Source organism: Phaenicophaeus curvirostris, chromosome 7 (assembly GCF_032191515.1).
Source record: "Phaenicophaeus curvirostris isolate KB17595 chromosome 7, BPBGC_Pcur_1.0, whole genome shotgun sequence".
NCBI lineage: Eukaryota > Metazoa > Chordata > Aves > Cuculiformes > Cuculidae > Phaenicophaeus > Phaenicophaeus curvirostris.
In genome coordinates this window covers 25694457-25715371 of record NC_091398.1, presented here as the reverse complement: position 1 = coordinate 25715371, position 20915 = coordinate 25694457, and the positions used below count along the sequence as shown (strand labels likewise).

The 20915-nt window shown below is 52.2% G+C and overlaps 1 protein-coding gene across 14 annotated transcripts in view; it reads right to left on the bottom strand.

Annotated features, from left to right (window-relative positions):
- Positions 1 to 8961: 8961 nt before the first annotated feature.
- The window catches only part of TNS1 (tensin 1), a 64452-nt gene continuing 52498 nt past the window's right edge, over positions 8962 to 20915 (bottom strand). For all 14 annotated transcript variants that reach the window (XM_069861336.1, XM_069861337.1, XM_069861339.1 and 11 more), the window contains 11 exons: positions 17661 to 17835; positions 16138 to 17006; positions 14631 to 14717; positions 13779 to 13910; positions 13301 to 13393; positions 12695 to 12772; positions 12320 to 12391; positions 12073 to 12241; positions 11757 to 11825; positions 11371 to 11403; positions 8962 to 10335 (listed from right to left, as the gene is read on the bottom strand). In XM_069861336.1, the coding sequence (XP_069717437.1) occupies positions 10191 to 10335; positions 11371 to 11403; positions 11757 to 11825; positions 12073 to 12241; positions 12320 to 12391; positions 12695 to 12772; positions 13301 to 13393; positions 13779 to 13910; positions 14631 to 14717; positions 16138 to 17006; positions 17661 to 17835 (1922 nt within the window). In that variant the 3' untranslated portion in view covers positions 8962 to 10190. The remainder of the gene's footprint in view (positions 10336 to 11370; positions 11404 to 11756; positions 11826 to 12072; positions 12242 to 12319; positions 12392 to 12694; positions 12773 to 13300; positions 13394 to 13778; positions 13911 to 14630; positions 14718 to 16137; positions 17007 to 17660; positions 17836 to 20915) is intronic.

Below are 20915 nucleotides of genomic sequence, written 5' to 3'. Positions count from 1 at the left end.
CGCATGATGGCACTCAGGGTGATCTGCTCCATAACCTTCCCCAGCACCGAGGTCAGGTCCACAGGCCAGTAGTTTCCTGGATTCTCCTTACAGCCCTTCTTGTAGATGTGCTAACTTCCAGTCGACTAAGACCTCCCCAGTTAGCCAGGACTGATGATAAATGATGGAAAGTGGCTTGGTGAGCACTTTTGCTAGTTCCCTCAGTACTCTTGGGTGGATCTCATCTGGCCCCACAGACCCATGTGTGTCTAGGTGGTGTATCAGTTTGCTAACAATTTCCTGTTGGATTATGGAAGCTCCATTCTTCTCCCTGTCTTCCAGCTCAGGGTGCTGGGTACTCAGAGAACAACTGGTCTTACTATTAAAGACTGAGGCAAAGAAGGCATTAAGTACCTCAGACTTTTCCTCATCTTTTGTCACTATGCTTCCCTCAACATCTAATAAGGCTGGAGATTCTTCTTAGCCCTCCTTTTGCTGCTAATGTATTTATAGAAACATTTTTAATTGTCCTTTACCTCAGTAGCCAGGTTAAGTTCTAGTAGGGTTAGACCTCCTGAGTTGCCTATGCCTTCTTCCAAAGGTCACAAACTCTCTTGTTTTTTCTGAGTTCCAGCCAAACCTCTCTGTTCAGCCAGGCTGATCTTCCCTGCCAACCTGTCTTCCAGCACATGGGGACGGCCTGCTCCTGTGTTTTTAAGACTTCCTTCTTGAAGAATGTCCAGCCTTCCTGGACCCCTTTGCCCTTCAGAGCTATCTCCCAGGGCACTCTGTCAGCCAGTCTCCTAAACAGGCCAAAGTCCACCCTCTGGAAGTTCAAAGTGGCAGTTCTGCTGACCCCCTTCCTCACTTCTCTGAGAATCAAAAACTCTTATCATTTCATGATTGCTGTGCCCAAGGTGGCCTCCAGCCACCACACCATCCACAAGTCCTTCTCTGTTCATGAACAACAGGTCCAGCAGGGCACCTTCCCTAGCTGGTTCACTCACCAGCTGTGTCAGGAACTTATCTTCCACACACTCCAGAAACCTCCTGAACTGTTTACTCTCTGCTGTATTGTATTTCCAGCAGATATCTGGTAGACTGAAGTCCCTGACAAGTACAAAGGTCAGAGATCGTGAGATTTATCCCAACTGCTTTTAGAATAATTTGTTTGTCTCTTCATTCTGGTTGGGTGCTCTATAACAGACTCCCAGCATTGTATCTGTGTTGTTGGCCTTCCCCCCATTCTTATCCATAAACACTCAACCCTATCATCACCATCATTAAGCTCTAGGCAATCCAAACACTCACTAACACAAAGAACTACCCCACCCACCCTACCCCTGCCTCTCCTTCCTTGCCTATCCCTTCGGAAGAGTTTGTAGCCATCCATCACAGCACTCCAGTTGTGCAAATTATCCCACCATGCCTCAGTGATTATTTCAGTTTTGACTGGAGATGAATTACATGCCTGTTTCTACTGGGAACTGCCGGACCCTCGTATAACAGTGAGGGGGGCAAGTGGTGAGAGAGTGCAAATATGGGATGGCAGCCAAGAGGTAGGAGTCACTCTGAGACCATCAAGACACAAGGAGGCAGAGGACAGTTCTGCTTGGGTCATCCCACCACAAGGACAAGTGGGTACAGCCAGTTGTAGGCCATCGGTGTTGTAGTTTGAAGTAGACACAATGCAGAGCAAGAATGACGTGAGAAATGGAGGAATGCTGAGTATGTTAGAAGAACCCCCTTTTCCTCAACTGGGGCAGAGATGTTGTGAACAAGGTTCTTGACATCCCTTCGCTAACTCTCATTGATTTCTTTAGCCTGACTGTAGCATGCTGGGACAGTCTGGACTCGACACTACTTCACGACCACCTAAAATTGCTGGTGGATCCAAGGAACAATGGCGGGGGCATAATTCGGAGGTGTGCTGCGAGAGAGAAGCTGCAGGAGGAGCTGGCTGCGAGCAAGGAGACATCAACTCCCGCCTCGTCTGCTTTGGGCGTGCGTTGCTTGAAGGCTTCCATCACTTAGAGCCACATCCCTGTAGATGGAGCCAGAACCTCACAAAGCAGGACAGGTGACTCCCACCCTTCGCCATTCTCTGCTCTGCGGAAGGCCTAGCTCAGCCCCTACGCGTCCTGCCCTCAAACACCTCCAGGGTTTCAGCTCCATTCCCTCTCCGGAGAAACCATTCCAGAGCGTTACAACCCTTCTGTTGCCTTTTCGTGTCCAACACGGCTACGAGCGGCTAAACGCTGTACCACAGGCTGGATGTTTGTGCCTCCCTCCAAGCAGTGACACCCCACCCTCTCCACCTTCCCGGGCTGCTGCTGAAGCTTCTAGAGCTTCTAGAGCCATTTTTATGGCTAGTTTTTTTGCACCACCAGCCTTATGATGGACTTCCCCAGGCCCTGCTGGTTGGATGACCAGAGGGAATGGCCTCAGGCTCCACCAGGGGAGGTTCAGGCTGAAAATTAGGAAAAATTTTTCACAGAAAGGGTCATTGGGCACTGGCAGAGGCTGCCCAGGGAGGGGGTTGAGTCACCTTCCCTGGAGGTGTTTAAGGGACAGGTGGACGCGGTGCTGAGGGACATGTTTTAGTGATTGATGGGAATGGTTGGACTCGATGATCTGGTGGGTCTTTTCCAACCTGGTGATTCTATGATTCACACATCCTCTGCCCTACAACTGCCTTGGTCCCCTCACAGGGAAGGTCTGAGGGTCTGGCCCAGGAGACAGAGGGGGCTCCAAGTGAGCTACTTAGACACGGGAAGCTGGTGCACCCCCCTCTTTCACTTCTAAAGCTCCTGGTTTGGTGCTGCCCAGCCACAGTCTGTGTGTCGACAGGAGCAAAAGGCGCTTGGGCAAAGAGCCTTTGCATCTCCATGAATGGCTTGGGATCTCACCATCACACACAGTGGCAGAGCACCTCAGGGATGCAGTAACTCAGCAGCCACACTCTGGGAACCACAGCTGGTTTTGCATCCTGCAGGGATGAGCTGCATCTCCCACATGTGCAGCTCCCCCTGGGAAGCTTGTGTATGTGCCCATATTTGTCTGTGTGTGGTGTGTCACACAGAGGAGCATGTGTGCATGGCAGGCAGTACTCTGCCCAGTGCACCCACCGCCCTGGAGAGGAGCATCAGTCAAACCTTCTGTCATGCTTGAGTGACTTCAGTACCCAGAAACTGTTTTTCACTTCAGATCCCAGTCCCTCCTGCCCATGAAACTGCAGGGCCTGGACTGGTCCAGGAAATGAGACACAAATGCTTTACTGGCAGTGGTGTGGCATCTGTCCAGCCCAGGTCCATGTGATGAGTCCCTCCTTTGTTTGGTACTGGGGTGAAGGCAGGTTTGGACCAGCAAGGAGGACGTGGCTGGGGTGGTTTGACATTGGTAGTTGCAGCAGAACACGACACTGTTTGCTTAACAGGGTGCAGGTGCAGAGCACAGGTGACCCCAGCCCCAGGGTGGTTTTTGCCCAAATCAGATCTACTCCACCGTTCCCAGCTTGGGGAAGCTGGCTGGCTCCTGGCCTTTGCCCAGACACGATGCTTGGGAAAACCCAGTCTGTGTCATGCTTTCTGTCCCTTGGGGACACTTTTGAGGGAGCTCCAGCGCTGCTGAGAAACCTGAGAAAGAGTAAAAGCAAAGGGAGATAAAATTTCCCCATCTCCACCACCATGACTCCAGTTCCGCTCCAGATCTGAGGGTTGTTTCTAGCTTAGTCAATGGAAAATGATGATTCGTAGGAGGACGGACTCATCTCCACAGTCTTTCTCCAGGTGGACCACTCCTTGCTGTGGCTGCCCCTAGACTTGAGGTATGGCTTTCCAGCTAGATTTTTATCTACCAACAGCACCCCACAACCCGATAACCCTGTGGGGCCCTGGGCCTGGTCATGCTGTCTTTTAAGACCTGCTGAATAAAGGTTCCTCGGAGTCGGACCACATTTGCGAGGGGGATAGCTAGGAATATTTGCCTTCTGTGAAGGCTTGGTGTCCCGAACCCAACCCAGGGTTTCCTTATGAAACCTCTGTCCTTCCTCTGTCTGACAGTATTCCCACCTCTTTCTCCTGGAGCAGGAGGCAGAGAGAGGAGGGAGAAACTTCACTGCCTATTGCAGCCCAGCAAGAAAGACCCCATCGGGTGGTCCAGAGTCTCTGAAACAGGGGCTGAAATTAGAACAAATGGCTGATTTCAGAACCTGAAATTGAGGCCTCAATAGGCATGGGGTGATGTAATGGGGACAAGGCTTCCTGGCATGGAGCTGGTGAGATCTGCATTTCCTGATGGTCATACCAGAGCCACCAGCCTGGCCTGGAGCCATCAGCAAGCTGCGAAGAAGAGGATCCTGAAAAGCTTGCACTGTGAGAGCCAGTGAGGGGAAGCGGGTGGTAGATAAGAACATGTCGAGGGAAAACACAAACCAGAAGCTCCAGAGGAATTTTGGAAAGGAAATGGGGAATTAACTGCAGAAAATGAGCAGGGGGAGGTGCAGGGAGGGTCAGAAATGCACAGCAGTTTATGGTTCGCAAGAAATAGTTTGTGCCACCTCCCCAGGCACTCGCCACCTCTCCTTTCTACCCTGGAGACACCCAGCAGCGACCATCCCAGCCAGCACTGTGAACAGGGAAGAGGCTGTTGTCAGCTTCTGGGGTGGCAATTCCAGCAAGAGCCAGGGAAGGAACAAAACCAAGAGTAGCTGACAAGACAATATCATCCCTGGCACCTTCATTCCCCAGCACCATTTCTGAAGTCCCTGCACACTCCAGGGTCTGGCAGACCTCTGTCATAGGAAGAGGATGCTGCGTGCCCCATCTTGCCAGCGGGTAGACAGGAGACAGCCAAGGCCAAGGCTGGCAGATGCCTACCTCCTGAGGTCCTGTGGTGCAGCCTGGCTTGGGGACCACATCATTTGGGTGCCCATCCATAGCTCCAGAGCTATTTTTTTGGGGGGGGGGGGGGGGGGGGGCAGAAACCATCCCATCTCCCCTTTCTTTTTTTAACCCTCTTGCCTTTGCCTCCCAACACAAGCCCCACAGCACAGGGTCTCTGCACAAGCAGCCCCCTCAATCTGCCCCTCAGCCTGCAGCTATTTTAGTGAAAAGCAGGAGGTATTTTTAGTGCTGCCAGCTCCCAAGAGAAGCTCTGAGCCTCTGAGCCGCAGCAGCACTGGCGCCAGAGAAACTGCCGCTGCTCTGGCTGATATTTCTTGTATAATTAAACTCAATCCATCCCGGGGGCCGGGTCTTGGCCACCAACTCAGTGAGGAGGGGAGGGAGCAGAGCCAAAGAGCCGGGGGCTGTGGGCTCTGACGGATGCTGGGAATTGCTCCATGAATGCTAGAAAAGCCAGGCCTGAGACTCTGGGGGGAGTTTTGCCAGGCACAGGGGAACAGGGTGGCTCCAAACACAGCAGGGAGTGGGATTCAATGGCAGCAGACCTTCACAAAGGCAAAAGACTCCGTACCAGCATCATCCCGTCCTGTTCCCACATGGGAGATTGACTCCAAGGGCATGTCCACAGCTGGACAGATGGTACCTAAAGGGAACATGTGAGAAAGCAGAGGAATTTGAAGAGCTCCCAGTGCCTGCAGGTCAGTTCAGAGAGATTTTTCCTAGTAAACGAAAGCCCAAGCTGGAGCTGGAGCCATGTAGGAAGACTGGGGGCTCTCTGGTTAGTGAGCATCTGGTGACCACAAGCTGCAGCTGGAGGCTGACAAGTAGCAGCACAACCCCTCCTTCTTCTCACGCCCACCACCCGGCATCTCTCCAGGGGCCCCAATCTGCCATCGAGGAACAGGAGGAATGTTCTGGAGAAAATACAGCACCCGTCACATTTTAGGGTTTGGGTTTTTTTTAACCTGTGCAAAAAAAGAACAGCGCATTTATTCCTGCTCTCCCTTAAATTTCAGGATACAGTTCCAGCAATCCAGACACAAAGCTGGCATTCCAAGCAACAGTATATTTTATATAACTGATTTTTTTTGTTGTTTTTACCACTTTATAAAGCCATACAATGAACTGCAGAGAATCCAACATCTGTACAATGGGAAGACAACAGTGGAGTAACATTCACAACATGGACATGGTGCGACCGAAGTCATCCTTACACAAGCCACAACATTATGGGCACAAAGATATAAAATATAACATTTTTTTCCATCTATATAAATACACAGAAATGGGTGAGTCTAAAAGTTTGAAACTGTTCATTAACACTGATTAGCAAATAAATCTGTAACGTTCCCAAAGTAACAAAGACAACAACAACAACAACAAAAAACCCCACGAATAACACAGCGGCGCAGGATCCGCCAACAGAAACATCAGGTTGCTTCCTTTTTTTCTTTTTTTTTTTTTCCTTTTTAAGGAAAAGAAAAAAACAAGAGTAACCCCAAACCAACCTCACAATTTGCAAAACAAACTAACGAAATGAAACAAGCCCCTGCGGGCTCCTTTGCTGTCTGATCCTCCTGCCTGCTCCAACGGGACGGGTTGCCTTTTGTTGATGTTGCCGTCTGGGGTTTTTGGGGCAACTGGTTTCTTTACCCGCCGGACCTGCTGGGTGGGGATTTACTTTGCACTTCGGTTCAGGCGGTTGAACTCACTGGAAAATCAATGCCCGGAGGCTGGGTTGGGTTTTTCTCCCTACCTGGCTTGTTTTCTATGTGTGGTTTAACCAGGGGCAGCCAGCAAATGTTGCGTCCAGAGGAACCCTAAACTTTGCTTAGTTCCTCCGCTTAAACCCATGAGCCCCCCATCTCCACTGGTGATGGGGGGCTGGCAAAGACCGTGAGATAGGTGTATCCCATCAATAGATAATGACACAGATGATCCCCCAAAACAGTTCCCAGGGAGGGGGCAGAGCTGGAGGCAGCCCCGTTAAATGGGAACCCCACATTATACACGTTGCAGTGCCCTACAGACAGCAACATCGACAGCAAAGGGGGGACGGGTGGGAAGGGGCTTCTCTGAAGAACAAACTGACACAAAAAGGGCACATACAATACACAAAAAAAATATATATATAGGGAAAAGTGCGTTTTTAAGGATATCTTTGGCAAGAATATATGCAGTTCTTTGTGCAGGAAGGAGGGATGTGTTTGTGTGTGTGTGTGAAAAAGAGAAAGATATCATCCAGCTGCTGACAGTGGCAGTGTGATTACAACGAAACATATGCTGGGCGCAATTCGCACAAGCTTGAATCTCAAATACCATGACTGCATTTAAAAACCAAAGAAAAAAAAGAAGAGAGTCTTTTCTGTCCCTTTCATAAGGAAAAAATATCAACACTAGGACCCTGCCAGCCCCAGGACGTGGGCAATCCTCAATGCCAGCTGATGGTCTCTCCCAGGGACAGAAAGGGTAGTTACACCTAAAAATGTAACTTTAAAAAGGGGATAAAAGGAGGGGGGCGGAAAAAAGTGCCTTTAAAGGGAGCTGACAAACACCTGGCTACATCATTGGAAGGTGATTAGCTCTGTGCTAAGAAAATAATATAATCATCGGACAAGTTTGTTAGTGTTTGAGGTTTTATATGGTATAAATCTTCAGCTAGTGGGTTAGTGGGTAAGCCGTGAGCGGCTCAGGGCCCAAAGCAGGTGTGATGCCATCGGCAGGTATCTGCTGGGGTTGACTTCTATGCAACATCTCTGAGGTGCCTAGATCTGCTTCATTTGTATGGGGAGAAAAAGAGCAATGGGAGTTTTAAGCACCAGTTCCCAAGGCAGCAGATTAAAATAAAATTACATTATTACCATCTTTTTTCTTAGCAGTGAGAAAACCAAGTCTGAAAAATAGAGGCTTTCAAAAAATATATCTTTACATATCTATAAACACAGTGTTTTCTCTAATCGGTGAATGGCAGGGTGAGGAGATTACGGGTGAGATCTTCTCTTATCTCGCTTGAATTTCGCAGAAGGAGGGAATCACTTTTTGGAAACATCAAAAATGAAAAGGTCTCCACATCCATGAGGCCAGGGAGCTGGGGAGGAGGAATACTCTCCCCCTAGAACTCCCTGTCCTGCCACCATCTTTCAACCAACTCCCCACAAAGCATCCTTTCCTGCTCACTTCAGTACAGCCTCCAGCTGCACCAGCCCCCTCCAGGCACCCACGCTGCTCACTCCCCCACGCGCATACACACACACACACACGCGCGCGCGCGCACATACACGCCGGTCACATGCATGTCACCCCAACACGGGGGACCCCCAGACCTCTTCCCCCATCTGTAATTTCCCTTGCTCTGGATTTTCTTTTTACATGCACGAGTTTCCCCAGGGCAGGGGAAGGGGGCAGGGGGTGGATATAATGGGGGAGATATGATGTGTGGAAAGCAGTATGGCAAAAATAAATATTTTCAGAGTGTAAATTTAACCTTTTTTTCCTCCTTAAAATTTTGTTAGCTTACAGTATTTCATCAGCATAGCTCATATATATATTATAGTTATCAAGGCAAAGGCGGTCCAAGGAAGGCAAGCTTTCCGAGGGAGGGCTGCAGTGCTGTTTCTAATTTTTGCCCCCAACAAACTATCTGGGTCACTTTGAACTGAAATCTCCTAAAAGGGTCTCAGGGGGATACCTGCAGCAGAGGGCTCAGAACTGACTGTTCCCCTCACCCCAAACCTGCGCATGTGACTGAAGCATCCTCTTCCCCTACCCCGACACTGCGGGGCTGGGACCTCCACCTGTGGCACCCTAACCAACTCTCCCCTACCACAGTAGCACAGGGGATCTTCACCCCTCTCGCACCCCAGCTGGCCCTCCTCACCTCCCAAAGCAAAGGGAAAACCTGATGGCATTGAAGCCACTGCAAAATTACAGTGCACTCAGGCACAAGCCTCCAACCATCTGGTTTTGGGGACGCGTGCCAAGCAGGGTGGCTCTTGGAGGACCTGTTACCTCCCCAGCTGAGCTGAAGTTGCCCAGCAACTGCAGGGCCTATCCTTTTCCTTTTTGTTTTCTTTTTCCATTTTCTTCCTTCTTTTTCTCTTTTTTTTTAACATGACCTCCAAAATAAAAGGATAAAAAAGCGCCTGAGTTACTTGTAGTCATTTGCCTTTCGTGCAACTTGAATGTCCATGCAATTTAAAAACTGCTTGCACGTCTCCGAAGAGCGAGATGGGGTAACCATGGGTCTGCTGTTTTGCACAGGGAACCCACTTGTGCCAGCATCCACTATTATTATTATTATTGTTATTATTATTATTACAATGTTTTTGTTTCCTTTCTCTTTTTTTTTTTCATGTTAAGAGAACGTGTGACAGGCTGCGGGAGAAAACTGCCAAAGAGGACTAGCGACGGGAGAGAAAAGAGGAAGATGAGAGAGGAGGTAGCTTTCTGCATCCTCTCAGGAGGTTCCTGGGGAACATCTGCCTTCCTCAGGTGTGGGATAGGGAAGGAACAAGCACCCCTGGGAAGTCAGAGAAATGCCTTCACCTCCCTCTCCAGATGGACTCACAGCAGCTCACCTGTGACTGGTGTTGGGCTCTGGGTCAGCGACAAAGGTCAGCCCATGACTGAACAACCTGGGGATGGGAGGACTCAGCACCTGTGCCCTCCTGTGCCCCCAGAAAGGTGCCAAGTCGCTGGCAGGTTTCAGGAGAAGCACAGGGGCCAATGAGGACCCTCTGCTGCAGCCAGACAAGGGAAAGTTTCCAAGGGTATCTCCTTCAGTGTCCTGCAGATTCAGCTCACGTTGTTATCTCCTGTGGGTCGTTTCAAACACACATCAGACATTCACCAATGGAGCTGCTGGAACAGAGCTTATTCCATGGGTTTTGCCAGTTGTTTCCTTTTTCCCAGATAGAAAACACCAGTCATGGTCCCACGCTGGGTCCCAAGCCAACATCATCACTCAGGACTGTGATGCCAAAAGCTGGGAACATGTCTCACTGCCACCTTCACTTTGGTCACCTTCCCCGTGATGGGACATGCATCTTGTCTAGCATGACTTTGTCGTTCTCTTACACAGGTGCATGGTTTTGGTTCCTCTACATGTGTGTTCAGCTTGTGTTGAGTTTTTAGGGGTTTTGTTGGGTTTGTTCTGTTTTGTTGTTTGCTGTTTTCCTCCAAAATTCCAACCCTTTTCCCCCCTCCCCCCGATTCACTTCCCTCTCCCACAATGCACTTCCTCACACTCCTTCTCGGATCAGCTCCAAGTCCTTCTCCAAAATTCAAGAATCACCCACATGCGCCAGCTCATCTTTTCTGGCCAGAGCCAAGCATGACCCTGGAGACAAAGTTGACAATGGCTGCAGCCGGTTGGTCTGGGTCCAGCTCCGCAAAGAGGTGGCAGACGTTGTCTGTGGTACTCCCTTGCTTCCTGGCCACGAAGCCGAAGAGCCTGAGTGTGGAGAAGGCAAGAGGCTCAGTGACATTTGCCAACATTGCTCACCCAAGGAACACCCTCTCCCAGCATGATCTTGTCTATCTCCCCTCTTTAACATCTACTTCACATAATGCAGAGGGAAACATCACAACCAGCCTGCATGAAGACCAGTCTACTCTTCCCTTTGCTGCACTTTCTTTCAGGGCCAGCATGGTGTTTCTATCATCTCTTGGCGAAGCCTCCCCTAGCTCTGACCACCCCTGCCACCCTTCCCTAGACTGTCCCTGCAAAGGGACTTTACAGGTGGCCACAGCATTGCTCAGTTTGGGTGATGACCCTCGAAACCAGAGATGTGATGGGCTAGCCGTGGTGGAAGACCCCATATGAGAAATCCCATAACACTGGGAAGGCCATACAGGGACACAGGGAGCTGGGTGAGACCATGTAGTTATTTCTATCTGTCTCTTCTCTGATAAATAAAATGTCGTTCCCCCCCCCCACTTTTTTTTTTAATTAGAACGTGCAAACTCAAGTTATAAATATGGGGGAACAGAATGTGAGACAGGCCCAGGCCATGGCATTTCTAATTGGAGAGGGAAAATATCCCAGCAGCTGGACATCCTAATAAAAAAACTCTTTGCTAACACAATGGCTAAAATTAGTGGGAATTGGCCCCTGGAAATGGGATTAGCTGGCAGCTCTGCATTTCCATGGGCCGGGACAGGGAGGACAAGAGGAAAGGGAAGAGCTGGCTGGTGGCTCACAAACCCTTAGCGTAACCCCCAGCTCTGCTCCACAAGCTGTCTCCTGCTGATGTTATGGGGACAGTTTCCAGTAAGGCCCGTTCAGTAAGGGCCATGCCTGCTCTGACCAGGAATTTGGGTCTGAAAGATGCTTCCTGAGTCCCTGGTCATGACCATGGTCTCATGCTCAGGTGAAATATTCTTGTAGCAAAGAGTTGAGCGCATTTCACACTACCCTGTATGGGGCATCTCCCAGCTAATGCACCCTGACAGCAGCTGGGAGGAATCAAGAATAGAAAGTACTTACTTGGCTGGGCCGCTGCCATCAGTTTTCGTCCACCTGCAAGGAGAAGAGGAGGTGTGAGGGATGGTGTGTCCTGCACCCCACAGAGAGACAGGACCATGATGGGGGCCATGACACCAATGCTGGAGTGCCAGCCTGGCTTTGCACAGGCTTGGCTCTATGGAAAAAAATTGATGCACCTCTACCCCAGCATGAAGATGTTTGGAGACACCAAGAAGTCACCAGGAAAAGCTAGTATTGCCCCACAGTATCCAAGGAGACCTTCCATCTCTGTCCTCCACAGGAGCAAGGAGGACAGAGCAAGAAAAGACGCTGCTCCAAGCAGCCCAGGAACCTGGGTAAGGGTGTGGGGCAGGGGACATGTGCTCCCCTCAGGTTAGAACACTCACTTTCGTTCCTGGGGGTCCAGGTCACAGAAGGTGACAGTGTTGAGGGGGTAGTGTCGTCGGAAAAACAATCTGAAACATAAGACATGGAGCATCAGGGCCAGGGAACTCCCATCTCTGCCCCACCACAGCCCAGCCCTACTAGTGTGGCCAACACTCCCATAGGTCTCCCCTAGGATGCTCCAAGAGTCAAGACAAAGCCCAGCCCTGCCCATGACCAGGTTCATAATACCCCAGACACAGCCTTCATCAACATGCTCCCTGGATCACAGCCCCACTGGGTTTAGGGAGCCAGGGATGTGGCCACTGGAGGTCTTACTTCCTCTGGTTGTCAGTTAACGTGATGCCTTGTGCAGAGACTTTGAAGTGGACAATAGTAGCGGTGGGTGTGGGGTCAGCCACCAGTGTCTCAGCAACAGCCTTCGCAATGGCCTGGGGGCCTGTCAGTGACTCCATCTCCACCGAATTGATGAACAGGACATTGCAGGCTGGAAGAGGAGACAGCAGGCATGGGGTCAGACATTGTTCTGGGCTACACTGATCCTGCAGCAGCCCTCTCTACTCACCTGCACCCTGTTTGAGAAGGTCAGTGGCTGAGTTGGTGGCTGATGCTGAGTCTTTCTTTTCTTCCATGGGATCTAAAAGAGACAGGGTGTTATCACTGCTCCCTGCTTGGAAACCTACCCTGTCCCTGCAGGCTGCCAGTGTAGATATGGCACTGGGGATAAAGGGTAAAGCCCTGTCTGGCTCCAAGTTGTCTGAGCAGAGCGACGAGGGAACTAGCAAGGAGGTACATCCCCCAGGATGGAGATGAGAGGGGTATATCCCCAGAGCTGGTCCCACTGGGGAAATACAGCCCTGAGCATGGGAACCCATACTCCATCCCACGCAGCAGGGGGGACAAGGCTGTCCCACCACTCCCATCTGGACCTGGGTCTTACCTCTGTCAGGAATGACCAGCTTGCAGGGCAGGGCCAATGGCATGATGGAGTGCTGGTACACCAGAGCCGAGAGGCATCCTGGAAAGAGAGGGGACCGGGATTTCCCTGGTGTTAGGTCATTGCTGCTCTGGGTGGATGGAAACAGGCTTTTTGATACATTTCTTCACTGTTGTCCTAACACCACAGGTAGCATTTTCCTCTTGCTGAAACCAATGTGGCCATGGAGGGCTAAGGGAGGGGGCACAGATGCCAAGGCCACCTCAGGAATAACAAATTGGGCAGACATTCTTGTGGAGCACCTGGGAGCACATTAGCCATGGGATAACTGGAACAAGGGGAGCCCCTGCCCTCCACCCTGCCCAGCAGCATCATTTGTCCTACACATCTGTGCAGGAAGGTATATACCTGTGCATACATACACCTTTGTGTGCACTCATGAGTGTGTATCACCCCAGTGGCTCCAAATGCCCACAGGACTCAGTTTTGCAGGAACAAGAGAGAGTAAGAGGTGGGGGCTCTCCCAGGCAGTCTGCTTTGATAGTCCAGTAAAGGCAAGGTTTCCCCCAACCCAACCTCGCATGTGGGAAGCACACTGCGTGCACTCACCAAAATTGGGTTCGTTGGGGCATCCTTTTAGTTTCACACCCCGCGGGCTGGTCTCGATGAGGAAGTGCCTCACCAGTTCGTTGGTGATGTCTCCTGGGAAGAGACAGGTTGTTCTTACATCAGAACCATCCCATTGCTCCACTCACCCTGCAGCTCCAGCTCAAGGGAAAGGATCCCTGCCACTCTGCACGCCCTCCTACAATCCAGCCCTTGGGTCAATCCCAATCCAGGCTCCCCCATGGTGCTGGTGGGCTGGGAAGGCTGTGCCAGTTTCACCATGCTGAAGTCCAAGATGCAGATGCCCCTGAGCTCTCCACAGATCTGGGCAGAGGATGTCTGGTGCTTATCTGTGCCCTGGGAGGGAAGGGCTGGAATGGGGGGATCCTGCCACATCAGCACATACCTAGGGCCATGCCTGCTCACCCCAGCCAAACGATGGAACGCATCTTGGTGTGGGATGGAGAAGGGCATACAATACCTTTCTTGTTCTGCTGCATGACTGTGGGAGGTGGAGAAGCAACTTTCATGGCAAGGCCGTAGGCTCCCCGGAATGAATGGCTGTCTCGGATGATGAAAGCCCCCGGTTCCCTGTCCTTCAGCAGCGCGATGGCTGTGGGAGAGAATGGCAGATATCAGAGCCAGCACAGCCAGAGCAGATGTGCCCTCTGAAGCCAGCTGGTGGGTGTTAGGAGAAGGTGCCCCAGCCTTGCTGATGGGCACCACATATTATAGCCCCCCATCCGCATGTCTGGATGGGCATCTCAAGTGGTTCTGTGGCCAGGCAGGGCCTCATCTGCCCTGTTCTACTGGCCTTGCATGGGCATTTCAGAGCATCCATTCCCACCCAGCCCAGCTCCAAACAAGAAAGCTCTGGAGAGCAGGCAAGGGACCAGGGGCCAAATGCTGCGACTTTGCCTCTGAAAGGCATCTTGCCCCTTCCTTGTTCTCCTCTCTTATTTAAAGAATATCCCCAAGACCCCTCTGAGCAATCTCAATTCAAGATCTGGGTTGCTTTGCACCCTAAACTACATAGGTCCACTGCACACGGTGGGGACTGATGTTCCTCCACAAAGGGAAAAGTTTGAGGAGCCCCTGTTGTGCAAACCTGCAGCTGAGCTACAGGCTTCAGCCCTCTTTCAGCCATGAGGCCACTGCTTTGTTTGGATGTTTTCAACCACCGGTTTTCCAAAAACAACTGAGCATCCACAATCCACTTTTGCTTCTAACCCAAACCCTAAGAGAAATCCTTGTTAATCCAGATCCCAGAGCCACCACAACTCCCAAACATGTTTCACTTGACTGTATCCTTCACCCTGTGCCATCTACTCACCCTGCTCCCTGGAGATCTCTGGTTTATACCAGTACTTGGAAGTGTCCTGCACAAACTTGACATTAGCACGAGTCTCAGGGCTGATGTCTGCAAGGAAAGGAAGAGAAGAAAACAAGAAAAAATCAAAAGATGCTGTATCTAAAGCTCTGTATGAGTTTTTAGCAACTCCTACCTGCAGTGCAGCATGGTAGGCTGGTCTTTGGGAGTATTAATACCTCCACCCACTCTCAGCCCCAACATGTGTCCTTAACTTCAGCCCAGTCCTCCATACCCAGGCAAGCTGATTGTCACCTGGAGCTTATGGAACTGCTGGGCATCTAAACCTAAAACTCAGTGCAAGGGCCCTTGAAGGGCTGCACACAGGATGAGCCTCTATGTCACACAGCCAAAGACAGAATGGGAATTCATCATTTAAAAGGGATGGGGCAAATGAAATGAAAGCTGACGGAGGAAAAAGGCATGTCCAGAAGGTGCTGGGGATATCCTCTGACTTCAGAGGAGCTTTACTGCTCTCTAATGTTCAAAATTCGGCTCATCCATCATAAAAATAAATTCCTTCCCTTACTTTTGCTCCATGCAGAGAAGCTGCACAGGCCAACATACCCTCAGAAACGCAGCCACAGCCACAGCCCAGCCCTGCCTCACTTGTCACCCAGCAGTGGTACCACCCCAATGGGAGCTGGTCCTGGAGCCGGTCCTCCAGCCACTGCTTTGCTTGGACATTTTCAACCACCTGCTTTCCAAAAACAACTAAGCAAACAACCCACAAACAACCCAGAGGGCCAGATAGCATCTCTGCTGGAGATGTGTTATCAGCTTTCTGCAATCTGGTCGCCTTCAGAGAGGTGGGGGGCTCACTCCCCTCCCCAGCCCACTCTCTAATTGTTACAGATTTTAATTGCTTATGCTTCCCCACCAGGAAAGGTCCCCAGCCACAACGACTCACGGGGTTGGAGTAGGTGCCAGTGTGCCCACAAAGGGCTGCCCGCTCTGCAGTGAAACCAGCCTGGCAGCCGGAGCCACCGCTGCCCCGCGGCTTTATTCCCCTTGTCCTATCGGTCTGATCTTGGCGTCACTGAGGTGTCCCATAACCGGAGCCAGCAAAGGCGTTCCAGGCACAGTGGCACCCAGAGCACAGCACACCATTTGAAATGAGGAGGCAGTGCTGCAGCGGGGTCTCGACAGGGTAAAGCCCACTGGGAACAGGGCCAGGAGGTCAGCACATCCCCACGGCAGAGAAAAGCCGCCTCCAAGCGCTTTGATCTCCCTGTACACAAATCTGGGTGCCATTTACGCCAGTGATGCTGGGTCAGTGCTTTTCCTGTTTGGATTTGCCAGAAAGCACAGGAAATGGCCCAAGACCCGGTGGTGCTGCTGGTTTGAGAATGGGCAGGAGGGGTAAATCAGGACGCAGCTGCAACTCCTTCCCCACCAGCTGGCAAGGAACAGGAGGGAAGAGGCCTGGGTGAGACTGAGGCACATGGGGACATCCAAGGGCATCCCTTACCTGGCATGGATAACTTGGAGAAGTCTGGCAGGGTGTGGGAAAAGGCAACAGCGCTTCCGCCACTGGGGCTGGACATCCCACTGGAGAGGGGTGAGGACACCTTGCCGTTGACAGTGGCGTAGTTGGGGAGGCTGTTGGAGCGATCCCCGGTCGACATCCGTCGCTTCTCAGGCAGCATGGGCTGCGGCGTGGGGCTGCCCTGGCAGTAGGCAGCTGAGTCAGGGGAGGAAGAGTGTGGTGTGCTCGTGCCAGGGTAGTAAGCCGGTGAGACGGGGAAGGATGGGGTGGAAGGAGGCTGGTAGCCAGAGGAGCTGCTCTGCCGAGACAGCGTCAGGTGCCTGTCCTCTGGGCTGGGGTAGCCGTACAGCGGGCTGCCGGGGGGGACAGCCATCGCAGCTTGATGCCTGGCCAGGCTGGGGCTCCCTGGTGGGGCCACCAGGTTGCCGTGGGCTGCCACAGCATGTCTGCTCAGCCCAGGGCTGCCAGGAGTGCTGCTCACACTGGGATTGATGGCTCTTCGCCCGAAGCCAGGGCTGGGTGGCGTGTTGGTAGCCACCGTCCGGTGCAGGGTGCGAGGGCTCCCTGGCAGGGCATGGACAGCCACCACATTGACCTGTGGCTGTGGCCGAGCCTGAGGGTCCGGCTGGAGGCCAGCTCGGCCATCAGGGTAGTCAGGGCTTGTGTACAGTGAGCCTGGGGCCCCGCCCTGGACCATTGCAAAGGAAGACGGGGATGAGTTTTGGTAGCTGCTGTGAGCAGAGGGCATCTGTGAGCTGGCAGGAGACCGGTAAACAGGCTCGGTGGAGGCATGGGGAGGTGTAACCGTGCCATGGGGGCTGCCCTCCGATGGGTAGCTGCGAAGGGAGGCCCTGAGGAGAGGAAAAGAAGGAGGATTCAGCTCAATCTCTGGTTCCTACTGCTGGCTGGCACCTTCCTGTGAGTGATGCACAGGAAACTGAAACATGGTGCCAGGCAGCTGCTCGGTTACTCAGAGGCAACAGTGGGATGGGTCCTGTCAGCTGCATGAAATCAGGAAGCAGCTTTAGTTCCCCCATGCATCCCAGTTCCCTCTCAAAATATGATTTTCTGGGAGACAGAGCCTTTTTCTAACGCTTCTCCCAGCAAAACAGCCAGTTCATTCCTCCCTGGTAGCCTCACCAGGTGAGCTGGTGCAAGAAACCCCATGGGCAGGATGGAGTGGGGCCAGGCACTATGGCTCCATCGTACCACAAGGCACCAATGCTCAGCTCAACCCAGATCTAGGGGTTAGCACAGACCACATCCCTCCTCCTGCCCCGAAGGCCATGTTTCCAGTGAGATGCTGCCAAGGACCGGTGACCACCAGTGACCTAGCTTTGTGTCCTCAGGGCAGCAAGGCCGCATGGTTAGACAGGACCCCTAAACCCTGTGTGAGAAGACAGGGGTTCTTGCAATGGAAATATCAAAGCGGGAGCAAGCCTGCGCACCTGGCAGGGTTCAGCTCCAACCCCACCAGCCCCAGGGACCGGCACCCACTGCCTTACCCGTCCACGCTGTGAATGGGGCTGCTGGTGGAGACAGGACTGGGGGCATTAAAGGAGTTGGTGAAGGTGCCATTCCTGGCAGGCACCTCTGGGCCCCCAGGCTGGATGGTGGGCAGGCTCCCTCCCCTGCCTGTTGTGGCTGTGCGGGCCACCGACTCCACATAGCTCCTGGGCTCTGCAGCAAAAGAGAAGGGGAAACAAATGAGCCTGCAGCTCCAATGGGAAGTGGTCCACGCCCTTCCAAGCATCCTCATTTCAGCCAGTGAAAGTGCTTGAGCTGAGCTCCTCCAGCTGAATATTTCTCCCATCCCTCTTCCCCCATCTCAGTGATTGTGCAAAGCTATGTCTGGTTCATCTGGGCCTTTAGGTTGCTCCAGGGGTTGCTGAAAACCTTAGCCAAGGCACAGGGAGAAGGGTCATGCCTACCCCTTTGAGGGGACTGGAGCACATGGGGCCACGGTCCCTTCCTACACTATGGCCCCTCCACCCCACTCTGAGTCAGCGTCCTTCCCTGCCTGAGATGCCACACAGCACACGTAGTGCTCCTTGCTCATCTTCAGACCCCAAAAATAGAGCCAGTGACTGTGTCCAGCCCATGCTGACTCACACGGGACTGACGGCAGTGCCCAATGGTCCCTGCCCCACACAGCCCACCTCTGCCAGTCTTCTCCAGCAGCAGACCAGAGAGCAGCCCTATTAGAGCAGCTATTTCCACTGCAGCATCCAACACAACTCCCAGCCCAGCTTGAAACCAGAGCCTGCAAGCATGACCAAGAAAAGCAGTTTTCCTTTGGAGCCACCGAGTTGTCCCGTGCCAGGAGCAGAGGGCTGGGCTGGCCGTCACCAACCACAGCAGCCGCCAGACCCAGCTCTCACATCTCCCTTCCTCTCTGATTCCAGCCCCATCTGGGCTGGTCTCCATGCCTATGATAACCCCAACAGCCCCCAGTTCCCCCCCAAAAAAGTAGCTTTATCTATATTCCTTAGTGCCCCAACTTGGCTGACAGATTCCACTGGCTGCCTCTGTGTTGGGGCACAATGCCCTACATGAGACCTGCCAGTGTCAAATGCTATGGGCTGGGCATCCTTGCAGGTCTGTGGCTCCAGGCTGGCTGTGTTTGAGGTGGCTCCACAGTAGTAATTAGCATAACAATTATTATTATTATTATTAGTCATAACAGCCAGGCTCTGGCTAAGCCTGCCAGCAAGCCAGCCCACTTGCAGCCAGCGATGCCAATGCACAGCTCCATATTTGATGCCAGGCCAGGGGGCTGCAAGGATAAAGATTGTCATGGGTCTCCCTTCTTCTCCTACAGTGCCTCTGTGTCCCTGATGCCAGTAGACAGGGGAGGAGTTGTCCATCTCTTGGACTGATCTCCCTGCCTAGCCCTGCACCAGGAAGATCCGAGCCAAAATCAGACCAAGGACCTAAACAGGGGCTGGGTACCAGCATCCACGGCAGGACACGTGGCTTCCAGTGACAAAGATGAAGCACTGCCCAGGGGGACAGTCAGGGCAGCTGTGAGAAACTCATTGCTGCTTAGGTAATTAAATTAATTTCACAGCTACTCACTTTTCCTCCCCAACTCCCCACCCCAGACTAAAATTAGCCAGACAGTACATATGAGTCAGACTGCAAGAGGTTAAGACCAAACGGCTGAGAAAATGCCAGCCCCTCCTAGTAAAAGAAGGGGAGGTGGTGGTGAAGCAAGGCCGTAGCTGGGGGCTCAGGGAAGGGGGACAGTGTAGGTGCGCAAATGGGGGCATGAGGGTTCAAGTAATTTGGTTCAAAATGGGGAAAAAAAAAAAAGAAAAAAACCTAGGAAGTTTCAGGCAGGAATGTTTTAGGTTGGTAAAATCCAATCTTGCTTTCCAGTGTTTTCTTGGAAGAAGCTCCAGAGATGGAGACGGAGAAGACAGTGGGAAAATAGAGAGGCTGTGAGTCACTGAGGGGTAGGCAGTCATTAGAGAATCCCAAATCCAGGCAGGGCTGCACTCCTTCCAGAAACCCCTAGCTCTGTAACTGTGCCGGACTGCTTTAAAGCTGCTTAAGAGGCTGCAGCAAAGCCCTGAGCTCCCACACTGCCAGAGCATATCCTGGTCCCAGGGGTAGCTGAGCAGAGTCCAGTGGGGCAGGGATCCTCATGGAGTGTGTAACTAGATGCAGAAGATGTTCTGCCAAAGCTTTATTAAGCCAAAACACCAATCCCTGCTCAGGACTGCAGATACACGCACTGCCACCCCCAAAACTATCACATTATCCAAAAGAAAGAAAGACAAAGGCAGGAAGTCAGGGCAAGAGGCTGGTTGTGGCCACTCAGCCCTTACTGTACCCAAGAAACCATGGCTGATAAATCAGCTCTGGAAACAGAATATCATCTTCAAGCAAATACTTTCTCCAGTATTACACAACATTCAGGTTTGGGTTACGTGCATTTTGAGGAACCCTGCAGGAGAAACACTGACAACTCCTGGGGCCACAGGAAGCGTTGCAAACTCATCAAGAAGGACATCGCCTCCCCAAACCCCATCCTGAACATATAGTTCTCCATCCCAGCACCAAGGGCCCAAAGTTTCATTAAAGAAGAAAGCAAAATGACCAAACAACTGTTAAATAGCAGGCAGGGAAATTTAGCCTCTCCTGAAGCATCCATCCCCTGACAAGATGTGCTGCCCTGGAGTCTGCAGTGCCCCTGCCATTGGCAGAGCCAACCCCTAGCTGTCAGCTCAGCCCAGCCTTCGGCATCCCAGGAGAGGAACAGCTCAGGGATGGGAGTAATGAGTGGAATTTGGGAAGTCTCCTAGCCAGAAGAAGATACACACTGGCTGCAGGCGCTGTGCATGCTGCTGGCCTCTGTGCCTGGTGACCTTTTGTGCTGCACTTTGGTTTATTTTCACTCCAAACAGCAGCAGCAAAGCCAGAAGGGGAGGACAGGAGCCCAAAACTGGGGCTGCTGATCCCAGCCCACTGCCAGTCTCATCTGCAGCTGGCTGTGATAAGCCAGCACCCCTAGCATGCCACTGGCAAGGATGCCACACACCAACAAATTGTTCTCAGCCCCCATGGACAGTCACCACCCAACATGACAGATCCCCAGCTCCATTGCGGACATCGGGAGAGCCAACCACAACACAAAGCATAATATTCCCTTCTCAAAAAGGGAGCAGTACCAGCAAGACTCAGGCTCTTCCATCCTTAGGGGCCAGTGCAAGGGAAGGCTGCTGGTGCAGACAGCGAGAGTGACAGTCCCGAGG